The following is a 26229-nucleotide window of genomic DNA, read 5'->3' as shown; positions in this document are numbered from 1 at the left end:
TTCTCAGGGTCTGGGGTACAGAGTACCATGACACAACAGTCATGGAGGGGGGCTGGGTCATACTCCACCTGGTTGTCATCAACTGAATATTTGTATTTTTTGGCAGATCCTTGAGCCAGAGCCAGGGAAGCCACATAGCCGACCAGCGCTACTCCAAAAGCTTCAGTAATTACTGCAGAGAGGACATTCATCGGGGGAGCTCTAGGTGAAGGGATTCTGTGGAAAGAAGGACCATACTGAAGTCATCAATTTTCATGTAATTTCTGTAACAACTTGCACTGAATTCAACTCTGGTCATGATCATGAAGCTTACACAGAAAAAGTGAAACACTCATGGGAAAACCAAGCAGCCTTGCAGTTTGAAGCCCTTTGTTTTCAATATTATTTAGCAGAAAGGCAAAATAACAAGGATCGCCACGGTGATGGGCTTCATGAGTCCATCAGCATTGATGCCCAGGTTACCTTACAGAAACTCCGACTTGACAAAAATTTCCTGTATCAGAACAAAAGCAAGTCTGGAGTGTTCTTTCATTCGAACCTTTCCAAATATGTAATTGGCAGGCATTAAAAACTATACTTCCTGCCCTGAGTACTGCAGTGTTGTAGGCAAACAATGGTTTACTGTGAGCTACAATTCTTGAGCTACTCCCTAAATTTGCCATTGAGTTCATAATCTTAATTACGTTTTTAACTCAATCCTTTCGTAATACACTTAACTATGCATCACATATGTTAAGAAAAATGTGTCTAAAGGCTCCATCTACCCTCTGTTGCAAAATACAGTTCCCCGCTTTTAAAGAAGTGTTTTAAAATATTTCTTTCAATACCCAGCCATTGTCTCCTTGTCTTTTGAAAACCACTTGAGCCAAGGGATCACTGTTTATTTATTCCTGATGATGCTTTGGAGGACGACTTCCTTCTCCTCCAAAAACAAACAAATGAAAAATCCCTCTGGGGAAAAAGTAGAAAAGGGAAGATAGATCATGTTGGCTTAATATCTAGCAAGAAAGTGGAATGTTCAGCCCTCTCAATTAGCTGTTTCATTTAATCGTCCACACAACCCTACACTGAGTGCCGCTCATGCACTCTATGGTGGAGAAAACATTTTAAGAGAGTTTAGAGAAAGCATTCAGATCAAAAGGTGAATGGCAGAGCTGGGGTTCACTGTCTCTTTTCAATGCCATGCTCTTTCTATAATTTCTTCAGAGAATGGGTCTGGAAAGGTCACTTGAAATAAAGGAGAATTAAAGCAGGTGGGGGAGAGGCATGATTTCTTTTATCCACTTACTAAAGTTTACACCCAAGAGCAACTGATTCATAACATTACAGGCCTTAACATAACTTAATATGATATACAAGAGTGCTGCCATTTCAAAGTATAAGAACTTCTGTGTCATAAAAATTGAGCTTGCCTAGTTATTAACAATAAGCTGACCCAGAAACAATAAATTGACTTTTGAAGGTGGAAACATAGAGAACCCTGCAGAAAACCCAAGTTGATTTAAATAATAACCATTAGCCTGCGTCTACATAAAGGTTGAAGACAGGATTTTTTTTTTTAATTATCTTTTAACTTCTGAGAATTTTTCTACTGTTGCTCCATTTGCATATAATTAGAAACCAAAATTTGGGACTGGAAGATAAAAACATGGAGGAAACAACTGTAACTTTGCCCCACATTTATAAATACCAGTGTATATACAGCCCATTAAGACGGAATAACCCTATGACACCCCTCTCTTCCCTAAGATGTCTTTGTGTTCCTTCAGGCTATATTTGGCTCAACGTTTTGCCCTTTTAGGGTGAACACTTTTGTTAACCTTCCTCTTAGGGTCCAGAGGAAGGCTTTGAGAAACCATTCCCTCTTCTCTGCTTCTACCCTCTCTCACCATTATACACCACCCAGGCCGATGGGGTTGCTATTTCAGATGACGCTTGTGTGCTTTTACTATGTTTTAAGTGAAATAAAATAGGGAACAATAAATCCCAGAGCATGACTGTAATTTGGAAATTCCATGCCCTCCTTTTTTCCCAAATAATATCTTTGTAAACAACCTCCAAATCTTTTACCTGAAGCAATGCTGTATAAAATAGTTGTCAACTTCCCTAGTAATAGGCAAACAGTTTAAGAAGTTACTCTTTCTCCATATGTGTATTGTTTGTTTCTATCATCTTCAAATAGAAATTAATTAGAATTTGTCCTACAGAGGGCCTTTGAAAGAAATGAAACCCATAGCCGCCTACGCCAAGACCTTTCCTCCATCAAAAACAAACAAACAAACAAAAAAGAAAGAAAGAAAGAAAAAGACTACATTACCCTTTTGGAATATGACCAACTACTTCTAATCCATATGTGATTTCCATATTGGTACAGTAACAAGCAAAAGATGCAGCGATAATCTGTGGGGTTCCATTTGAAAAAAGAAAAAGAAAATTATTACTGGCCTCTCACACCCCTTGAAACTATTTCTAAAAGTAAACATTGTTTATGTGTCCCATGATTGTCAAGAGGAATGTAGTAGTTGCACAGACTTTTAAAAAATTAAGAACATTCTAAAAATCAGAAAAATGCCTCTAAAATTTGAAAACACTTGATTTACAGTCTCAAAAATCAAATGGCATCCCAATAATAGGACTTTTCTAATATCCTTCCCAACATGTCAATCCAATTATGACTGATTTTGAAGGGGCGTGGAACAGAATATGGGAGTGTACGTGTGTGTGTATACAGATACCACAACCAACCTAAATCCTCGTGTCTCAGAACACGAAGGAAAGCTTTATAACACAGCATGATTTCCCTCCATGACACCAACTTTTCAAGAGTTTGAGATACTGCATTAATATACCTATATAGCTTAGTAACCAATGATGATGTACAGTCTCCTTGAATAATTTTGAGTTTTGAGCTTTTCCTATTTCTTGAAGTAAATTACACTAGTTAATAACATACTGGACTCACTGTTTTTAAAATAATCTCCATGGAGTCTCAGGTTCCCTATGCTCTGTTAAATAACCTATGAGAGGCAAGGTCAAGCGTTCTTCTGCCTGGAAGCATAATCACCTTTAAAATCTATGTTCAGAACCCACTTCAATCTCTGTTATTCTACCATGCCACCCCCATGTTTTCCAGCCATTTTCACATTCTCTTTTCATTCTTTTTTTTTTTTCTCATTCTTCTGATAATTTTAATAGATACCGGAAATTTCACATGGTTATGGCAGTTTGGTATTGGCTTGGAACTACTGATATACTATACTTTTTGTTAAAAAGAGACATACCAATTACCTATTTAAAATACAAATTTACCATGCACATGGCCAGAAAACAGGTATAACAAAATCACACTAGCAAATTAAGACATATTTAACAATTAATGCCCAATAATATGATTTTGTAGAGATTTTTCCTGTGTATTTCCGTACTCTGTAATGATATTTAACTGAATTTGCAGAGGGTTTTAAAACATCAAATACACTTAAAAAGCAAGATAGCCTTGAGGATTTTTTAAAAAGGCAACAAAACTGTACAGGTTATACTGTTAAACTTAAAAAATATTGTGATGTAACAGTGTTTTTAAAGAAGAGAGTAGTAGTTAAAAATTCAAGCTATTAGGTTAGAATCAGAAGCATTAACATATTCAAAAATTTCTAAGATGATTAATAAATTTTAATTGCTAATAATTTCCATGAAATATTTATATCAGGTAAGAAAATGTGAGCTGTAAAAGAAAAACCATAGCCACAAAATATTGGTTCCTTATTGAAAATGGAAGAATACATGATGTTCAATACCTACGGCCAATATTAAAATTAAGTAATTCAAGCCACTGAATTGGATTTCAGACAATGTCTTATTGCCTCACTCTATCTCTTTGACAAAATTAAACTTCTTTTATCAGCAGAATCATTGGTCCCTCTTCAATATGATTTTAATATTATATGTGTATATAAGACCAGCACTGCCCTTAGACTTGGGCAACAGGGTATCCCAGTCCAGGCAGGCCCAATGCTTTAGGTGGTTCTAATCTGGCCCTCCCCTAACTGTAGCCCTCCTCTAACTGTAGCCCACCCCATAAAATGAGAGCTTTGCAGGGTCAAGGGGATGTGCCTAATTCACCTGTACTCGTCTTTCTGAACCACACTTTGGGTACTCAGGAATCTACAATTTCCTGCTCCAATGGCCCCAAGCCTGCTCCCCCAGGTTCATCCTCCCTGTGTGGCCCATGAAAAGGCCAGGGGACAGTTTTGGTGATGAAAGAGTGGGGATGTGTTTGGAGCATGGATACTGGGGCTGGAATAGCCACACATATACATACAAATCCCCTTGTGGGTGGGACAGAGCTGGTGTAGGAAGAGAAGGGCCAGGCCAAAGAACCCGCTCTCCCCATGCTGCCTCATTCTGGCAGAACTCAAAGGAGAGGGAGAATTCTCTATTCTGACCTTTCAAGGTAATCACTATGGTGTTTTAGTCAAAATAGGAAAATAGAACCTGTTTTTTTGTTTTGTTTTGTTTTTTAAGAGAGAGAGAGTGTGCAAGCGGCGGGGGGGGGGTGGGGGAGAAGCAGGGGAGAGGGAGAAAGAGAATCTTAGGTAGGCTCCACACCCAACATGGAGCCCTACATGGGGCTCGATCTCACAACCCTGGGATCATGACCTGAGATGAAATCAGGAGTCTGCTACTTAACCAACTGAACCACCCAGGCACCCCAGAACATGTTTTCTTTAACACTTTGATTTATAACTTTCAAGTATTGGGGCCTGCATTAGTACTTTTACCTTGGATCTTGCAAATATTAGGGGCAACCTTGTGTAAGAATTACCTCTCCTTTTTTTTATAAGGATAAAGGATAATTCTTACTATTTTTGCATTGAATAAGTAATTTTTTTATTACTAGTTCAAGGGCCTTGTTACCTAAGGAGATTTTCAATTTTTGGTTTCATGTAACTTACATAATAAAGCTTCCCAAGATATAATAAGATTTCTTAATACCTATAGGATTTTGGAATAAAATGGTATATTTCACAGTTGTTGCTGTGAAAACTACTAATAATCACAGCACCCTCCACTTTTATGGCTTATTTGAAATACACACAAACACACACACATTGTGACATATGTAACATAAGTTACATGGATCTCCATAAATTCTCAGGAGTACAGAATCATACAAGGTCTAGCTATGGAGAACAACCATCCGTCTTAGTTCTTCAGAAGTAAGTCACAGTCCTCAGAGATAGTTTCCAACGTGCTAGGCTTATCTATTTCTGTGAACCTATACCATTGCAGCAATATGACTGAATATTTCAAGAGGTGAAATTATTTTGACACCACTTGTTCTGTACATGTGTAACCCAAAGACCATTAAAAAACTAAAGCCAATTAATGATTGGGTTAGAAGACTGTGGTTGTGTTAACATTTCATTCTCTACTTAATGCTTTGTTTAATTAAGAGTGCCCATTAGAGGCTCTTAAAATTTCAAAATGTGTTTTTTAAATCATAATCCATAAACCTTAAACCATAAACCTTACTCCTTAATGCAAAGTATAATTCATTGTTTTGCTAGGTATAGCAACAAAAATATCTTAGAGAATCTGCCCTGGCCAGTGAAAACCATGAGTATCACTTCAATAAAGCAAAATTAGTTTAGTAAAAAAGTGTTAATAACTTTACCAATTATTAATGCACATTTGTCAACTGATAATACTTCTGTGCATATCATACAGATGCCACCTCAATAGGATATGATATCCCTTTTTATTGCTTCACAGAGAATCATTCCAGAAATCTTTTGAGTCTCACCCTCAGAAATGTCTCCTTATTTAAAATCTGAAGCTATAGGTTCTATTATTTATGTAAAAAAATTACAAGCGCATGAGAAATGCTGTGCAAATTGAAAACATGTGTTTCTCCTTTTTAAAATTATTGACTCACAATGTTTCCTGTTCTTACATTAATGTATAGCCACGCAAAATTAGCCCTCCTTTAATGAGAGACAGGAATAGCTGTGGGTTACTGCAGACAATAGAGTGAGCCTCTGCAGGTTACCCCAACAACTGGCAAGCGTTGTAAGGCAGAATGCTAAATGCTGATTTCATACTTACCAAAACTAAATCGACAGGAAGAACAACTTTAATTTTCCTTTTAAACTGTTGGTTCAGCTCTTTAACCAGAATGAGCACGACGATACTCAACAAGGATAACAGCAGTGCTTCCAGTCGCACAGACTTGATGTTTCCAAAGACGTATGCGTAGGTCTACAGCGACGAGGAGACATACAAACAGAGCTCAGGGTCATCCACGACAGACCAACACCGAAATCCGGCTCCAGATGAGCTCAGTGATGTTTCGCAAGAATATGTTAAGGGGTGAGGTGTGAAGGGTGGGGCGTCAATGGTGGTCAGTGCTAATGCGGAGCAAGCTATAATTGATTTGCATGCACAAAATTGCTTTGTCGTTGACTCTTCCACTAAAGTCAGTGTTTGCTCCTTCCTACGTAAGGACGCTGCTAGAGAGAAGACTCCTCCAGGTCCTTCAATGGACAGAGATGCTAAAACTCATTACCTACATGCAGAGTCATCAGTAAGAACAGTGAGGACACGATAGGCTCTTCCTCAAACTCCAGGATCAAACATGCACATGCACTTTAAATATCTACGGATGCATCTGGAAAGTTAAGAGCTCTGCATAAGGAGATATTTGCATTTATCTCTATCTTCCAAATTCTCTCTTGCGAAGATATATCACTTGTATAATTTTAAAGGTTTTAAATAGGCCCTAAATGCTTATCTTCAACATGTCCCTTAACTCCTCCTTCTGTTCGATCATCCTGACTCTGAGTTTTATAAGCTCATTTCTATTTGTCCACAACGGATTCTTCAAGTCATTTCAGGTGATAAAAAACTAGCTTTTACTCCTGCTCACAGGCCTCTCTGTGACCTCTCTTTTTAGTATCTCAAATATAAGTTGACCGCAACTAAAAATACTGGATCAAAATATTGCATACACCATAGATCAAAAGAGCTCATATAGACTAGGTTCTTTAGCATCTCCTAAAATTCTGCTCATGAGGTTTCCTAATCAAAGTACTTAACCTGTCTGGTCCAGAGATCTGGTCCAGAGATGGTGTAAGAAGGTACATCAGGCTGTCTGAGCCTGAATTCTGGATGTTAAATGTTATCATTAACACTGTAACTCTTTCAAACAAACAAACTAAATAAACTCAGTTAAAATGGAGCCTCACCGAGTGAAAGGGACCAGAGTATAATGTAGGTAATCCAGAATTCCTTTTGTCCACACAGTTTAAAAACAAAACAACAACAAAAACCAAAGCAAACAAAACAAAAACAAAAATAAACAAACAAAACCTCCCCACTACTTGTGTGTCAGACACATTAAGGAATAATTAGGGATCAGAATAGCTTTACCTGTTATCTTTTTTTCGCAGTATTCTATTTTATCTCACACTACCAGGAAAGAAAATTAGGTACTACAATATCATAGTTATCTGAGGCGTAGACAATATTTTTTTCTGTCTATGTTGTGGATGATAATTGTCCACAGAATTCCTGCAGCAAATGAAGAAGTCACCCCTTACTCAAAGCCAAGGACTAAAATCCGAAATGCTAGTCCATGAAATATATTCTATAGGGGATGGGGTTAGAGGAATGTCAAGAAAATTTTGTCCAAATACATAGCTTTCTGGTGATTTAAGGACAAAAATGAGAATATCGTTCGGATGATTTGTCAAGAAAAAACACAAACATCCAAATGTTTTTAAGCATTTAGAGGATTATTCCTTCTGTTTTATCTATGGTATTAAAAGTATGCCATGACTGTGTCTGTATAAGAAAGGGGGGGGACTATGCTCAATTGCCAAGCCATACCAAATTTGCTGTGATGTGCATTTTGAGAACATGTGTTTGCAGTAATAAAAATGACCACCCCAGAATGAAAGGAATGAGAAATGCCCCCTAGGGTTTTTATTGTCTGTCTGGGTTAAACAACAACTTGTAGAGCAAAGCACGTCCCACAGGATGCTCCAGAGGAACGTGGGGGTGGGCAAAGGCTTGTTACAACCAGCATGAAGAACACAACAGAAAAGCAGGCTGATGAGGAGTGCCATCCTAATGCCTGCCATGTGGTCCCATGTCGAGAAGTCACAGCTAAAGTCAGCTTGTAGGCCATGAGTGGCCTATGGAGACAGAGATGGGAACAGGGATAGGGGTACAAACACGCATACACATGCACATGCCCGTTTAATGCAGGTCTAGGCATCCTAAGCACACATTAAAATTTCTCATTTCTCATATAAATCCAGTCATCTGAGAATGCTATCAGACACTAAAAATTCCTCCTGAAGAACATCTCTTACTTCTCAGACCTCAGAAGGGCAGAGGCAGTGTATATGTGTATGGATAAATAAATAAGCTGCTTCATCAGAACTGACCAATCCATTTAATAAAATAGGAGTTTAGCTCATTTTGAAACTATAATACTAGTTCTTTAAACTGACCATTACCATAACTTGACATAAAATGAAAAATATCGATATGTATAAAGAGATCTATTTGAGATATTTCAAAGAAAAAAAGTAGCCGATTCATAATACAGTTTCTTATTATTTTCTTTACAGAATAGACTTTTCTGAAGCACTTAACCGACATTTGCACCCCACACACAATTTTTTTAAAAGATTTTATTTATTTATTTATTTATTTATTTGAGAGAGACTGTGTGTGAGTGAGAGAGTACAAGCAGGGGAGCAGCAGAGGGAGACAGAGAAGCAGGCTCCCCCACTGAGCAGGGAGCCCAATGCGGAACTTGATCTCAGGACAGTGGGATCATGACCTGAGCCACAGGCAGCTGCTTAACGGACTGAACCACCCAGGTGCCCCAACAAGTTTATTTATATAATGTGTTCTTATCTGAGTTGGCCATTCCTGTTTTTTTTTTCCTTCGATGAATTCTCAACTTTTAGAACAGTGTCTGGCAGATGGACACTCAATAAATATTGCTAAATGAATAAATACTTTGGCCTAATGTAGTAAAAATAATAATAAATCTGTAAATAGGAGACTTTAACTTGAATAAGCAGAATGAAGAAGAGAGGCAGGACCCAGATTCTTCTTTTCTCACTATCAATCCTTGAGCTATACCACATTAAGGGCATTTGTAGTTATCATTTATTAATTCACTCAGCATGTTTATTGAGGTTTTATTATGTGCAAGGTCTTGAACTAAATATTAAAGCTACTATTGCAGGGATGCCTGGGTGGCTCAGTCATTAAGTGTCTGCCTTCAGCTCAGGGTGTGATCCCAGAGTCCTAGGATCGAGCCCCACCTCAGGCTCCTCCAATGGGAGCCTGCTTCTTCCTCTCTCACTCCCCCTGCCTGTGTTCCCTCTCTCGCTGGCTGTCTCTCTCTCTGTCAAATAAATAAATAAATAAAATCTTTAAAAATAAATAAATAAAGTTACTATTGCAGTAAATTTCAAGTAATCAATTTTTTATATCTTCTATCATCCAAATCATCAGATTTTTAATAACTCCACTTTTATAAGAATGAAGCAAAATCCAAAGCTAAAAAAACTCATATTCAGGATTTAGTTAAGGGAAAAAAAACAAGCAAAGGAGGTCATACCCTTTCAATAGTTACTGAGGTCAGATCCATTCAACAGTTTCTCATTATGTAACTGAAAAAGCTAAATTATGTCCATTTCGTTAAACTTCGTAACGCGAAGAGAAAGATCTTAAGTTTAGAAATATTAATAAGTATTAAAAATGAATGGATTTTCTGCCCAATACTCAATTAACCAGAAATTTCTATCAACCAAATATCCTTTTCACCAGCATTCTTTTTGCTTTAGGTTTTGCTATCATGAAATCTCCATGACAGAAAAAAAAATGAATTTAATATTTTAAGTATGTAATCATTGACAATTCTTCATAGCAACGATGAGTATATTTCTGAACTATCTATATTTCTGAACTATATAATATGCTAACATATATTTTATGCCAAAAAGAACATATAAACCCTTTTGTATTATTATTAATCGTTCCTGTGCTATTTCTGTATTAGGAATCTGTCATAAATCACTTTATGTTTCACTAGAGAAACAACAGAGTGATGGCACAATCAGCAAACCTTAATAAAGCTGTCAGCATGCTCCTTTATAGTAGGTATAAAGTACTAATCTGTGATCCACGAGTCTTAATTCCCAATATACGACTTTGAGTCTGTTATCAAACACAAAACCAGGAATATCTCCAGAAAAAAAATCGTCACATTGATAAACGCTTGCTACCACGTGTTCAGACTGTGGTCTGAAAACACTTGCGGCATCATCTGTGCGCAGACGTGTGTCTCAGATTCAACAAGTGTGTCTATGAGAGACAGAAGAGGAGGGGACAGGAACGCAGAGCAGAGGGCCCTTTGTGGTGACAGAGGCACCGTTCAGTTGACGTAGCCACTAGCCAAGGAATGCCTGGAGCCACCAGAAGCTGGAAGACAAGGAAGGGTTCCCCTAGAACCTCCAGAGAGATCATGGCCCTGCTCATACCTTGATTTTTGGACTTCTGGACTCCAGAAACATGAGAATAAATTTGTGTGTGTGTGAAGTCACCAGGTTTCTGGTAATTTGTAACAGTAGCCACAGGACACTAACATAGTTACCAAGTCAAGTGCTTCTCCTTGCTGAGACAACTCAAAGAGGGTGTTAGAACTCAATTGTATTCCCCTAGAATTCATATGCTAAGGCCCTCATTAAGGTGACTGTATTTGGAGAGAGGGGCTTTAAAGAGGTAATTAAATTAAAATGAGGCCATTAGAGTGGGCCCTAATCCAATCTGACTGGTGTCCTTATAAAAAGACGAGATAAGGACATACAGAGACACAGGGTTGTGCATGGCCAGAGGGAAGACCACGTGAAGAGGCAGGAGGGTGGCCATCGCAAGCCAAGGAGAGAGGCTCCAGAGGAAACTCCCGGTGCTGGCACCTGGATGATTGATGTCCAGCCTCCAGAACTGTGAGAAGATCCACTTCTGTTGTTGGATCCACCTAACCTGTGGCCCTTTGTTACAGCAACCCTGGCAAATGAACACAGAAGGTATAGGCGACTCAGACCTTTCGCCTTTGGGATGTCATATATACTAGGAAATTCCGCCCCCCCCCCACTTCAAGTTAACTAAGATATAAGTCTTTTTAAAACACAAAGTGAAACTAAACAGAAAGCTTTTAATGACTGTCACTAAATGATTAGCACCATTAAGAGAGAAGCCAGCTGATGGAAGCATCTATCCCAGACAAACAGGTCTGGTGGACAGCTGTGGTAAGGATCTCAACAAAAGTGCCTAATAAAGGCAATATTTAGAGGACACATGTCAGAGCCCAAAAGGCCTCAGAAATCAAGCTGTTGAACACACTCATTCTATTGATGTAGAAATCAAGGCTCCAAAGACTAGTGACTTATTCCAGGTGACTTGGCTTGCAAGTGACAGAGTCAAGACTGCGGCACAGCTTCCCCAAACAATAGACCAACACATTCACCATTTTACCAATGCCTCCCTCACTGTCTCTTCTTTCAGTCCAGCAAGCAATTGTTCCAAACTTCCCTGGTGCTTCCAGTTTGCCTTGGAATGTGGGGGGAGGGAGACGCCACCCCTTTGAAGGGGAAACCACGTTGCAGCATGCAGTCTTCGATTCTGGTTGTTAGTGGTGGGATTTGGTGGCACGGGGCACTTCTCAGGCAAGCCAACTCTTCTCACCCTTGGCTTTGCATCTTCAACATCAGGAGCGGAATCATGCAAGGCAAAAAAGCCTTCTAACTTGATTTTAAAGCTGTGAGGACTGGGACCACGGCTGTTTTTTCTTCACATATTCATATTTGGCGAAAGTCTCCTTGCATCCAGTGCGTTCATCTTAACCCCTTCTCTCCACACTGAACAGAGAGCAATTTCCATATTTTTACTATCACATGCAGATGTGGGGAGGGCAGCTTGTGGTCGAAAGAATGGGAGAGGCGGTTTCGATATCATCACTCTCTAGAAGAGTAGGGGGACTAACATTTCTAGGCACTAGGCTATCTTATATGCAGTGACTCATTTAATTTCCCAATTAATACAAGGTGAGTATTATTGTTTCTCTTTTGCTCTATCCCATTTCCCACCTTCAATTACACGACCTGGCTTCCTTCATTAACATTATCTGGGATGATCTTGTCCACCAATCTCTCTCCTCCTGCTGTATTTCATGCCCTCCTCAGTATTTCGATAAAACTCCATAGGAACGGGGATATTATTTTTCAACCACATCCGCAATGCCTAAGAGGCAGTCAGTTAATATTTGCTGAGTGAATCTATTCTAGTGGTTTTTGAACCAAGGATGCATGCATACTAATCTCTTCCCATCCATGTGTAGTTCCTAACATCTCCCCAGATTAGTCTGTTGAAGATTTCTGGTTTTGAAGCCTCACACTTAGTCCAACTCTCCCACCTGGCAGGTGGGGAGACAAGCCCGCTCAGCCCTGGCTCTTATTCTTAAAGGCAGCTTTCACATCCTTGGGCCCTTTAAACAAATGCCCAGACATGCCCTCTTCCTGCCCCAACTCACTTTCAATTTCATTATATTTGAATCCCACCTCTAAGCAGATATAGATTCTGCTTGGAGATCCCTAAAGCCATATCCAATCCCTGCAAAATTGATGTTGGTACGAGTTCTCTCTGTTCTTAAGAATTTGATGTCTCCTATAAACTTTGCCTACATATCATTGTATCATTAAACATTTTAGGATACGAATTGTTAAATCAAACTCCTCAAATCCCTCTACTTCTTACAGTAGTGCAAACAGAAAAACAAGAGAAATATATTAAGCTGAAAGCTTAACCCTAGGCTGTGTTTTCATGAATACAAACAAAACCTCCAAAGGTAGAAAAAAAAACATTCTATTATTTTTTTTTTACACAATTATATGCAAACTTCTGATCAACAAGTGCTTGTCACACTGGGAATAAAGCCATTCACTATTGCTTTAAGTGATAAATTAAGTCTGCAACCAAAATGTGAACTAGGCGAAGTATGGTATGTTAGACACTAGAAACAACACAGCACATAAAACTCATGACACGTACAACCAAGCTCGCACGGCCTTGGTGGCACCCAGCCATCCCTTGTTTAGAATACAAAGTTTAATTTGAATTACTTGAGCATGGATTTTGTAGTGCTGCATTTTTCAGTGAATTGTGGGGCATAGAGAGACTCAGCCCAAGATGGTTGAGTTGCAAAAACGTCTGCCCTCTGATTTAGAATTTTAAAGTAACCTTTGTTACAAATTCCCATATAATTGTTCCATATCCAAATTAAACCTGCCACATTTTCTAAACCCAGCATCACTGATTGAATCAAGCTGCAGACGAACATTCCTTTCCTCTCCTCTTCAATTTATTCTGTCCACTTTTCAGGGTATATTGAACATCCCTGCAATTCACAATAGACATGTTACAGTAACTGCAGAGAAAACATAGGCTTTCATAAACCACCAAAGCGTGTTCTTGATTCAGAATTCCCAGAGGACCTAGGTCTTCAAAGTAGATTTATTCTCCACATATAAACCTCATTTGTACATATTTAATTGTGATCTCATTCGCTGTTAAAAAAATGTTTCATTGGCTCTGATTTCCTTCTGACGTTTCTATCCCATTTTATTAACATTCTTCGTTCCTGCTCTGCAGCCTTCAGGGATGTGCAGACTAGAAAAGCGCTTTGCTTGTACTTCAGGGATGGGGTGGGAATGAAACTATTTTTCAGGCCTGAAACTCCTCAGATTTAAGGAAGGAAATAAAAACTTCCAAGAAGGGTAATTGAATATATTGCCAAGCTTGCCTTGTGCTCTTGGGTTGAATGTACAGAACTGTACATAATGATTGAGAACCGTACTCATATAAAGCCATGCCAGTGAGGCTGACTCTGCCAAATTTATCACATGTTGCTACAGCCTGACACACTGGCGCCATCGCAAAGAAACCCACATGTGCTAATAGGAACTAGGAATTTTTGTAATTTTTATTGTGCCTTTCAGGGAAACATCCTTTCTAATAAAAGATACATCATCATTTCTCAACTTAAAAAAAATATTCTATGGAAGAATTAAACTTTTCCCTCTTCTCTGTGTGGGGAACCAACTATCAGTCAAATATTTGAATCTTAAGAATGACAGGAATAAAACAGTGTTAACTGGTGAGCCCGAGTCCCAAGACAGAATGTTATTGCTTCTGCTTAGTGTGAAATGTATGCCGGCACTGTTTATCATTTGTTAAGCGAGTTTTTAACTATTGGGGTGGTGAGCTGAATAGATGGAAATATTTTTAAATAAAAATAAAACTAAAAAACATAGCGTTTCTTCAATTCCGATGACTAACCCTTTTATGAACAGCAGATATAGTAATTTTTTTTAAGTTTTATAAATTTTGAAGTCATCTTTCTAAGTTGCAAAAAGAGGTATAAGTTTGTTTTACTGTTTAGCTTTGGTTATCTGGTGGAGTCCTCTATAGATTACAGCAAAAGCATCTATTTCTATCTTATTATTATTAATAGATAAAAGTATCTCTTACATAAGTAGCACTTTAAAACATCTTAAATTTGTTACATCCAACTATACATTACTAGTACAAAGATAATGGGTTCTATTTAATGAACACTTATTATGTTCCAGGCATTTCATTTAGCCAATGAATCCCAATAAGTATAATTATCACCAATTTATGGAACGGGCAACCAGAAGTCAAAGATAGTTGGTGGTTTGGTCAAGGCCAGAGTTATGACCTGAATTTGGGCTTCTAAGATTCTCAAGTTCTTTCCCCTGTTGCCTCTTTCTAAGGAAAAGAAAAGATCAATTAGTGTCTACCTGATTGTGTGGGCCCTAATAAAATCACCAGAGCTAAAAGTCAACTCAGAGAAAAAAACTGATTTTTACCCAATAAGTAACTAAAAAAGAATGTGCAATACTTCAAAGATCATTAAGAAATGGCCATAATTTAAAATTCATTAGAGCCATATGAATTTAGAGATAAAACTTGCAGAACAAAGGGAAAAGTAAAACATGATGTGTGAAGGGATTTAGGAAGGTTAAATAAAAAGATGAATTTGACCTAATTCTATCCATTTTTCTTGGGAATCAAGGAGCATAAGGGTGTACCCAGGGATCTATCTGCATATGAAGACCCTAGGAATTCTGAGAGAGGCGCTCAAAGGACCAGGGGCTGAAAGCTTTAGCAGGCTTTAACACTTATGGAAGATCCCTCATCTGGTGAAGCTCCTTAACAGGTAGAAGAGAAGTGGCCCAACTCTCTGATCTTAGCGGGCGTGGTGGCAAATGATCTACATGCCAGCTGTAGAAAGGGGAGAAGCATTAGGGCACAGCTACTTCTAAAGACCTATCAGAGGTCTGTTCTATAACCTGACAGGGCAGAACCTGCCACCACCTGTATCTGACTCAAACTGCCCTCTACAAATGTTCTGCCAAGGCAAGAACACCCAACAGCCCAGAGCATCCAAAGGGATGGAGATTTTAGATATTCAAACCAGAGAATCAGATTCTTCTAGTAGCACAGCATCAGGCATTCCCCAAGTAGAAGACACTGAAGAAACCATCCCAGTGGCAAAAAGGAGAGACCCCAACCTCCAGTGACCTCAGAACAGGATAAAGGCAGAAGGCTGTGTTTTCTCTCCCAGTTGACAATAAGGATAGCAACTATCAAAAGATATCAATACACATTTTGATTGGCCAAACTTGAATTCTTTTAAGAAAAATGAGTGTTCTGGCTGAGAAAATGAGGAGTGATCACTGGCTTATTGTGCAAGAGTCTCAAATAGTCTAGATATTAATTTATGTTCCAAAGATGATCAGCTAACATATCTTTATCTCCCACCAGCCTGAGTAGCTTTCAAAAAGGACAGAACAGTTGGGAAACCTCAGAGGCAGGAAGCATTATCGAGAAGTGAAAAATCCCCGAATGTGTTAATTCGCTCTCCTCTGGCTTCTCTGGTCTAATGGCCAAGGCCTCCATTTTTCCTCTGTTCTATACCTCAGTGCTGAGCTCAGCTCTGCTTCTGCACACACCCCCAAAACGATCCAGGGTCAAGTTAACATTTACATTATCATCATCAGGTTCTTCAGCCTAACTACCCCAAAGCTCACTTTGCAAATGCCCCAGTGCAACCTATGCATGATGCAAAATTTATTTCTTAATCTAAAGCTCAGATCACCACAGTTTTTGACATTAAAACATCCGCATTCGTTTTGAAACCCTGGCAAAGAATCAAAGCACCATTCCAACCCAGCAGCCTAAACAGCACAGGTCTCTGTGACGCTGAAAAGCAAAAGCAACTTTCTTCATTTTCAATCAGCACAAATAATAGCGATTTCCACCAACTGCATACTGTGAATTTCAAGCCAGCCATCTATAAATATTTTAAAATCTGATTTGGTTTCACTGTGAGAACTTAACCCCTGTCCCCAAAAGCTACACAGTATTTGACAGACAAGGTAAAGATTAAGTAGCTTGCAGTTTTCCTCACAAGAAAACTAAATAGAAAAAAACAAAAAAAGTCATACACAAAACACTTTAACATAGCATTTTATACACCTTACCACAAGAGAAACAAGCTGAAAGACTTAATGTCATTCTATCAGGCTACCCTGCTTCTTTTAACAGAACTAGAAAAAGGAGGAATGATTATTTGTGTGTGAATATTACTGAAAAGGCTAATTTGTAACCCGTTCACATTTCCTTACACTACACATGCACAGATGACCCCACCATTCAAGGAGGTCAAGACAGAATCCAATGCTGGTATGGTTCTCTGGTGTAGACCTGGTGTCACCAAAAGTCTTAACCGGACCAGTCACCTGAGGACTTACAGCTACTTTGGTCTGCTTTTGTTTGATCTGGAGCTTGGAATTATGTTGCCTCCAGGCTCGGTTCCAGGGTTCTTGTTTAGTTTAAAGCTCTCTATAATGAATGAATCATTGAGCAGGATATTACCTAAATAACAAAAATTCAGAACCAGCTTCCAGCTCCATGTTGCCAATTGCTGTCTTTATTGACTGCTTTATCAGTTACTCAGAGAAACACACATTTACGCAGATAAATAACACTACTTTTCACATACCAAAATGACAAATTCTAAAAAACAGTAATAATTAGAGTTGACAATGATACGGTGAGAGTGCAGTATTAATTAGCACAACTTTTCAGATTGAAATTTGGCAAAAATCTTACACCCTTTTGATCCGGTAATTCCATTACTAGGAATTGATCCTAATGAAATAATTAGTGATGCAGAAAATAACATACAAATAACAAAGACCTCATGAAGCCATGTATACTAGTGAAACACCGCAAACCACCTCAGCATCAGGCATTAGATGAAGAAATTCTTGTACTTGTGTGTTAAGCTAATATTTAGCCTTGAAGATCAAGAAAATTGAGGGGAGGAGTACTCTCATTATAAAACATTACTGTTATTTAGAATGCAGCATTACATTGTGGGAGCTCAGAATGTGCCACCCCAAAATATGCCGCTTCGACATAAAGATGATCTTTAGTTTATTTTTTTGAGAAACAGCAGACACAAGGAAGCCCTGGACACAGCATATAAGTGACTCTTTTGTAAGAGGAATTTACACTCATGAAGGAAATCTCCCCTTGTAAGTGTCTCCCTCTCTGTACCAAGAAGGAAAGGATGACTCTAAGTCAAAAAGACTCTGATCAATGAAGAAGGAGCAACTTCCATCACGATAGCAAACCTTACCCTTGTTTACAGTACTTTTCCTGGTCACCTTCCCATAACCTGGCTCCCCACACCCTTGCCTCCTTTGTGTTAGATGAAGATGGTATTTACGCCCCAATTCGAGCCCCCTCTTTCAAGTTACTCATCTCTGAGTTTCTCCCTTGTATATACAATATACACGTTAATAAACTTGTTGGTTGTCTCTTGTTAGAATCTGTTTTTTTGTGAGAGGGTCCACAGCTCAGAACCTAGAAGAGTAGAACGAAAATCTTTTTTTCCTCCTCTACTACATAAAATTAAGTAAAATGAATCTTGCTTGCCCTCCAGTTAGTTTATTAACAAAACATGCATTTTCTTATAAAGCTCCATAGGATGTGACTCCCTGTGCAGTCCAAGAGTTTAGGTCAGCTTTAGAAAGAGACAAAAACAATGAAATATTATCAGGGTAATATTTTGAAACTGGCCATAGGTTCCTCCCTCAGGTTCAAGTGCCTTTTAATAACTGATTGTTGGCTATTGGGGCCCCAGCCACCAATTGTGACCAGGCCTGTGACTGGAGCCAAACCAGAGCTCACAATCCTGAATGAATGTGGTAGAATGTACTGTAGTTAAATTGGGCACAGTCCCAGTAGACGGCTTCCATTAGAAGTTGGCAACATTATCTGGCTCTCAAAAAAAATTCCAGTTATTTTTTTTTCTAATCATGACCCCAAATTATATCATACTCAATTTTTATCAAGAATTGCTTCCAAAATTAGTAGATAGAACTCATTAAGCTAGTTTCACATCCAAAATTACATTAAAAGTATCCAAAAGGTTGTATTTAAACCCACGCTCCCTTCATACCGAAAAATCTCAGTATTAGAATTCACCAAAATTCTACTTTGTGAAACACACTCCCAAAATATACGAACAAAGACATATGGAAAGCTCACGTAAAAGAATCCAAGTGGTCCAGATATATATGGCATTTTCATTCCCAAGAGATACTTGACTTGTGAAGTCACGACGTGGGTGGCAGCCCCGGTTGTCATCGCACTGATCACGGGCTCCGTAAGCAGGAATGTGGCACTGCCCAGTTGCAGCACAAACATGGCCACCTGAGAGGACAAAGGAAAATGACATTTCCCAGGGTCCCTAGAGGAATTAACATCTGACACATTTTCATTTTCATTCCATACAGACATAAAGAACTACGCGAAATGGGATTCTTAAATCTTATATATTCAATATCTTGAGTTTTCTTGAAAACATAATTAGGTTCCAAGACTTACCCAATGTTATTGGGTACAACGTAAGTGCTCCAGTTAAAAGGAACACATTGTCCTCCCTGAAAACTGACTTCTTTTTTTTCTCTCTTCCTAATCACATAAGTCACAAAAAGGGGAAATAAGCTCAAATCAGTTCACATATGGGGCTCTGTGGAGAAAAATTAAATTTGCATTATCATATTTTAATTTAAGAAAAACTCAGAAGGACATGATTCATGGCTCCACACCCAGTAGGCTTAAAACCTCAAAAGCACTGCAGAAAAAAAAGCTATTTCTTGAGTTTCTCCCAGGTTCTGAGAAATGGAAATACTTTTTTGACTAGAAACTCTGTCAAGTAGCTCTAAATGGCCAATACTAATAAGAAGATATGAGGACTTGTTATGTGGAAAAGAGCAAAAGACAGAGACAGATTAAAGGGATGTGAATTTAGAAACCCAGGAATCAGGAGAAAACTCATTTTCCTTAAACAGTCCCTTGCTACTCATAGCATCACGCTCCATGGCAAAACCACGTCATGACCAGACAAAATGATCAAGTCTGAACAGAAGCTGTGCATTGAGTTCTGCTGGGCACAAGACGACCGGAAGAATCAAAACTCTCCTCTCTCACTATTAACACAGCAGCAGTTAGTGTTCTTCCTTCGCCGGAGAGAAAGCTTTCAGAAGATGGCCCATCCTTTCACTGAATGCAACTGTGTAAACTCAGAGAAACTACAAAACATAAAATTTAGTATTTTGAAAGTAACATTAAATTACATCCATGAGTATCCCCACACTGGAAAAGGGACATCAAGTGGGTCATGTTGATAGAGGCTCTCAACGTGTTAATTATAATATTTAGGTCAGGTCTTAAAAGTCCTGCTGGAAAATAAGATTGATTACTAAAAATCAGAGGAAAGACTAGCAATGAGATCTCATTCCCTGAAAAGCTCACCGTGATGACAAAGAGAAGTATAAAGTGCTGATAACCCTAGAGAATAAATTGCAAAATACATCACTGTTATCATGTTGCAAGGGGCTTTGACCAAAAGGGATCGTGCTCTAAACTGCACCAGAGTACAGCTTCCCAGGCTCAAATCGGAAAACCTAAGTCCTAATCCTGGCTCCTAGCCTGACAGCCTAGCTGTGTGACTATAGAAAACCTCCTGAAATTTTCTGGACCTCCTCACCAACTATAAATCATCCCAGCAATGTCTATGCTGTCTTGTAGAATCATTATAAAATGAATATGAAAGAATCTAAGAAAGGGCTTCCAAACTGTAAAATGTGCACCAGGAACACCAGGAGGTGCCGTGCATGTTTACCCAGTATGGAAAACCAGCCACAGTTTTGAAAACATACAAGGGGCCACACCACCCTTCCCAACTCTGGAAAACTTGAGAGAATTTATCAGTGCAGAAGGACATGTATTCAAACTGTTTGCAGTTTAGCACCCCCCTTTTATTCAATATGCAATAGAAAAAAATAATACGGATCGCCAACACAGGAATCAGGCAACGTGCTTCTGCCAACATAGGAGACCAGAGTAGCAGCTTCTGCTACTAACATTTTTTTTCCAGAAACTATGTGTGTGTTTGTCAAAGCAGAATTGTCCTGAGGGAAATATGCAATCAGTGATATAGGTACAAATGGAACCCACTGATCTTCCTGGCGACTCTTGATTCATAGTCTGTTGATTTTCATCCTGAAAACATAATCAGTTAAGAAAAACATTGAACCAATTTTCCCCAAGCGTCTATCTACTAGTAAGTAAATTCCAACTTATGACATTAACTCTTACAGGCCCTAAGGATAAAATTAGCATATTATTGGGGTAAGATGAACACCAGAGATGGATTTTCAATCCGGCTAAATGCAGCCTACAAGCAATCCAGATCTTTGAAATTGTGAAACCTGTTTGCATATATGGAATTTTATGCATATGTGGAATGTTGGAAAGCTCTTATCTGGATGACAAGAAATCTTATCTCCATTTATTTTGAGAAGCAAGCTCTTTTGGGAGGCCTTGTATAAACCATCACCATTTTACCTTCTGTTTATTGTTTCCTAAATTCTAGCACCTTTCTAGAGGAGATAATGAGTTTTCACGGCTGAGAAACAAAGGTCACTTAACCTGAAGCTCCACTTGACCACTTCCAGCAGCCACTGGCCGTTAGTAGCAGCTTCTTAGTCATCTCCACGGCCTGAATGTTACAAATGGAAGGGCCCAGGAAAGTACAAGATATAAAGAGTTCAGCCTTTTCACACACTGAAAATGCATACACCTGCCTTACAAGAGAAACCAGAAAAGATGGAATACCCTCCTTTAAAACTTAGTCAAAGATTCAAAATGTTTCTGTAATATTCTACTTGTACACATTTTTATGCTTTAAAAAAAAAATCTTCCCAGCAAGAGATAAATCCCTAAAATGGAGAATTCTTGACTCCGAAAGGTCAACAAGCCCCTTAAGAGCTCATTTCTGATACAAACCATTGGGTATGTGAAGGATGACTGCAAACATGTGAGCTTTAACTGAAGAAAAATTACTCTTTTCTGGATGACGACCTTCTCCATAACCCAAGACAATGGCAGATATTTTAAGAAGGACAAAGAGGAAGAGGAAGAGGAAAAAGGAAAGAGAAGGATCAGAAAGAGAAGAGGAGAAATTTAAGAACTCTTCTTTTCCCACTACCCAAATTTGAAGTTTATTCACATCAAAATTAGGGGTCTAGCATATAGCGGCTGATGTACGTCAGCTTGAAGATGGCAAGCACCCATGCAACGCAGGTTTCTACGAATCTAAGAAGATTATTTTAGAACTTAAGTATATGAAATGAGGATCCTTCTAGACTATTTTGCTTGGAGGCCCCATATTTAAATTTTATACCAATGTTAAGCATTTTTTTTAAGCTCATGACTTAATAAACAGCCACCTCAGCTCCTTTTACTAATAATATAGATGACAATAATTCTAAGCTGGCTGGCCAACTCCCAAAATTGGCCATGTGATGCTTTATGAGAAAATGATTTTATGCAATCAATATATTTCAGCTGTTTGTAGTAAAGCTGATGATCTGGGCTAACGCTGAAAACCTCTGACACACATTATCAAGGTTCACTGCGTGATACTATTGGGTAATGTTTCTATAAACACCATGTGTTCTATATAAATTGAATGCATCTCAGATTTCAGGCCATTTTTTGCAAGTGGCCTTCAACTAGTGAAAAAAGAAAAGAGTACATAGTAAACAACTGTCCTACCCAAGCAGATGGAATACAGCATGCATTTCAGGTTTTGTCAGTTCCTTTGCAATCTGGTTTTTACATTATACGAAGTCATTTATTTGTCTGCTCAATAAATATTTACTGAATACCTACTAGGGGCTAGCCGCAGCATTGCTGCAGAATACAATGATAAAGATACAGTTCATACTATAAAGAACCATACAAGGAGAGGGGAAATGAAAATGTTGAGAGGGGGCACTATTAACCAAACATATAAAGAACTGTAATGGAGGTGGACTAGGAAAGTAAAGTCTGAGAAGCTCTTTGGGTGGGAGCTAAAATGCTAAGAGCTGGGGCACCTGGCTGGCTCAGTCGTTAAGCGTCTGCCTTCGGCTCAGGGCGTGATCCCAGAGTCCTGGGATCAAGCCCCACATCAGGCTCCTCTGCTGGCAGCCTGTTTCTTCCTCTCCCACTCCCCCTGCTTGTGTTCCCTCTCTCGCTGGCTGTCTCTCTCTCTCTGTCAAATAAATAAATAAAATCTTTAAAAAAATAAAAATAAATAAAATGCTAAGAGCTGTGTTCTTTACTGAGCAGTGTGTGCAGGTCTGGGGAAGAGAGCTACATTGCTCATGACAATAGGAAAACAACTGAGTGCTGCAGAGGGATAGGGCAAAAAACCCCGCGTGGTGAGAAAACTTGAGAATCAAAAATGTCAAATGGATACCTATAGTTATACGCTATGGATTTGAGAATATAAAACCCTCCTCCATACTGTTCAGTGCTAAAAGGGAAGGAGCTATCAAGCCATGCAAAGACATGGATATATCTTAAGTGAATGTTGTAAGTGAATGGGGACAGTCTGAAAAAGCTATACACTGCACGATTCCATTTACATGATATTCTAGAAAAGGTAAACTATGGAGACAGTAAGCAGATCAGTAGTTGCCAGGGCCCTGGGAGTGCGAGAATGTGTAACAGGTACACTACAAGGAACTCATTAGGATGGTGGAACTATTCTGTATAAGACTGTAATGGTGGATACGTTAACAGGCATTTGTCAAAATCTGTAGATCTTTACAGCACAAGAGTGAGCCTTAATGTATGAAAATTTTAAAAAGAAATCATTTGGAGGTCAGGAGATCCCAGAATGGAATGCAGAAGATGACAAAGAATCTGCAACCACTGCTGTGTTTTCTATTTCTATAAATTTTGCCTTTTCCAGAGTGTCATTCAAATGGCATCACATAATATACAGACTTTTCAGACTAGTTAAATGGATGAAATAACCTCACTGAAAGGGGTGGCAAAAAAAAACTGCTCATGTGAAAAACTCTGGAAATGAGTAAAGTCTGTAAAACCAATGATGAAAAAGAAACACTGTAGTCCAGCTGATAATGTTATTTCCCATGGGAAGAGGCATTAACAATTCTGAAACCACTATACATATATACTGGAATTTAAAAATTAAGTAGATGGATGGTGAATGGTGGGAGCCAGGTTTCTCACTGTTGGAGAAGTTACAGAGCAGCAAGGGGAGAAGGCTAGGTTGATCACTGTGGTAAGGGATTAGACTTGGGGATATCTGGGAACTCATGTTTAAAGACAGATACAGGTAGTCTGCCTCTAATTTTTTTACATTTAGCAGACTGTGCAATACATTTCCTCTTTGTATTACTTTTAAAAGCTAACAAGCCTGGGAAAATGCGCACTTCAAGTTCTGAAATATAAACTCAGCGTGGTAGGCAGTTATTCTCCAAATTTCCACTCCTGGTTATTCAATAAAACACTAATTTATGGGGGTGCCTGGGTGGCTCAGTCGGTTAAATATCTGCCTTCAGCACAGATCAAGATCCCAGGGTCCTGAGATCAAGCCCCACATCAGGCTCCCTGCTCAGAGGGGACCGTGCTTCTCCCTCTCCCTCTGCTATTCCCCCTGCTTGTGCTCTCTCACTCTCTGTCAAATAAATAAAATCTTTTTAAAAACCCACTAATTTATGAAGGGATTTTGCAGATGACATTAAGGTTATGGCCTTTACAACAGGGAGAGTATCTTAGGGAAAAAATAAAAATAGATACAGAAAGATACATATAGAAATATATATAGATATGTCCGCATACATAGGTTAATAGACATACATATATTTCCTCACTCTGTCAGCTGACAGGGCTAGAAGCAACAACACCCCAGTTGCAGTGAGCATACCTAGCACCCAGATCTTGATCTCAGATGCTATTCCCCAATAAGAAGAACCAGGGCTCCTTGGAGAAATGGTTGATTCTAGGACTGGGGAAGGAAATACACATTATGAGTCTGGATTATCTTGTAGAGTCAGAAAGAAAGGCATTCCTCCAAAAATAAACAAACAAACAAATAAATAAATGGGGGGTATGTCAAGGAGGGACATAAGAGCCATCTGAAAGATCTCCCAATGCCCAAAGCTAGAGCAATTTGAGGAATAACATAAATAAAGTAGCATTGGACTATAATCCAAAGGATAAAATAAATATCCTTGACTCTATACTGATATAAAAAATTGATTACATTTTTTAAATAGGGGAGCTGGGAGATCTCCTGTGTAAATTATTATTCCAATAATCTACATAGACATTCCCCACTCCTTATCTCAACTCCCCACTTAAGGTAACTCCCACCTCTTAAGTGTGTGCTCTGCATATTGACTTCTTTCCAAAGAATACAGTATGGAAAGGGGGGGAATAAAGAAATTTTACATTGGAGTAACCTGACAAACACTAGTTCAGCCAAGTGATTAAGGTTAACATCAAGAATAAGTTATATTGATAGTCTAAACTTCGGATATGAGGTAATCAGAATGCCACTCTAGCTGTCTTCCTCCTAAAAATCCATAACCCCAGTCTAATCATGAGAAAAATATCAGACAAATCCCAACTGAGGGACATTCTATAGAATACTGACCAGAAGTTCTTAAACTGTCAAGGTAATCAAAAACAAGAAAAGTCTCAGACATTTTCACAGTTAAGAGAAGCCTGAAGAGAGACAGGACAATTAAATGTAACATGGTGTACTGGATACAATTCTGGAACAGGGGCGCCTGGGTAGCATAGCAGTTAAGCGTCTGCCTTCGGCTCAGGGTGTGATCCCGGCGTTATGGGATCGAGCCCCACATCAGGCTCCTCCGCTAGGAGCCTGCTTCTTCCTCTCCCACTCCCCCTGCTTGTGTTCCCTCTCTCGCTGGCTGTCTCTGTCTCTGTCTAATAAATAAATAAATAATCTTTAAAAAAAAAAAAGATTCTGGAACAGAAGAATGACATTAGGTAAAAATTAAGGAGGGCTGAGTACTACATATGGACTCAGTTAATAGCCATGTATCAACCTGGGTCATTAACTGTGACTGATATACCACACGAACCTAAGATGTTACCAACAGGGGAAACTGTAGGTGGATGGGGGAAGTGGCAGCTCTGCTCTCTTTGCAACTTTACTGAAATCTTAAATGATTCTAAAACAAAAAGTTTTTAAGAAGGGAAAGAAAAGAACCGCCTCCACATCTTCCACAGAATCCTGAGGTAAGTCGACATTTCTCCGCAGTGTGTGTACTGCGTCTGACGAGTGCCTGAGTTCCACACACATGGGCATCGGGGAGGAGGACCTTCAGAGGGGCTTCAGACAGCTGGGCTCCAAAGGCATGACGTGTGTGTAAATAACCACACCAAGACAAATGTGCACACGTATAAAAGAGAGGACTAGAAAACACGCCACAGATTTCAGAAGGAGAAGGGAATTATGCTGGATAGGGGCACGCTTGTGCCTTGACACATAAGGAGGCATCCAAGCGGGAGAAGTTATTAGAAAGCATTCCAGAAGGGGGAATGAAACATGAGAGACTATGGACTATGAGAAACAAACTGAGGGCCTCAGAGGGGAGGGGGGTGGGGGAATGGGATAGACCGGTGATGGGTAGTAAGGAGGGCACGTATTGCATG

The 26229-nt window shown here is 39.0% G+C and overlaps 1 protein-coding gene across 1 annotated transcript in view; it reads right to left on the bottom strand.

Annotated features, from left to right (window-relative positions):
* SLC26A7 (solute carrier family 26 member 7) overlaps positions 1-26229 on the bottom strand; it is a 108304-nt gene that overhangs the window by 43454 nt on the left and 38621 nt on the right. The window contains exons 4-7 of the mRNA XM_008689134.2: positions 18727-18891; positions 6106-6258; positions 2318-2400; positions 69-216 (exon numbers count right to left, since the gene is read on the bottom strand). Coding sequence (XP_008687356.2) covers positions 69-216; positions 2318-2400; positions 6106-6258; positions 18727-18891 — 549 coding nt within the window. The remainder of the gene's footprint in view (positions 1-68; positions 217-2317; positions 2401-6105; positions 6259-18726; positions 18892-26229) is intronic.

Source organism: Ursus maritimus, unplaced genomic scaffold (genome assembly GCF_017311325.1).
Source record: "Ursus maritimus isolate PB19 unplaced genomic scaffold, ASM1731132v1 scaffold_9, whole genome shotgun sequence".
Taxonomy (NCBI): domain Eukaryota; kingdom Metazoa; phylum Chordata; class Mammalia; order Carnivora; family Ursidae; genus Ursus; species Ursus maritimus.
The sequence above is the reverse complement of the archived record's forward strand: the minus strand, read 5'-3'. Positions and strand labels throughout refer to the sequence as shown.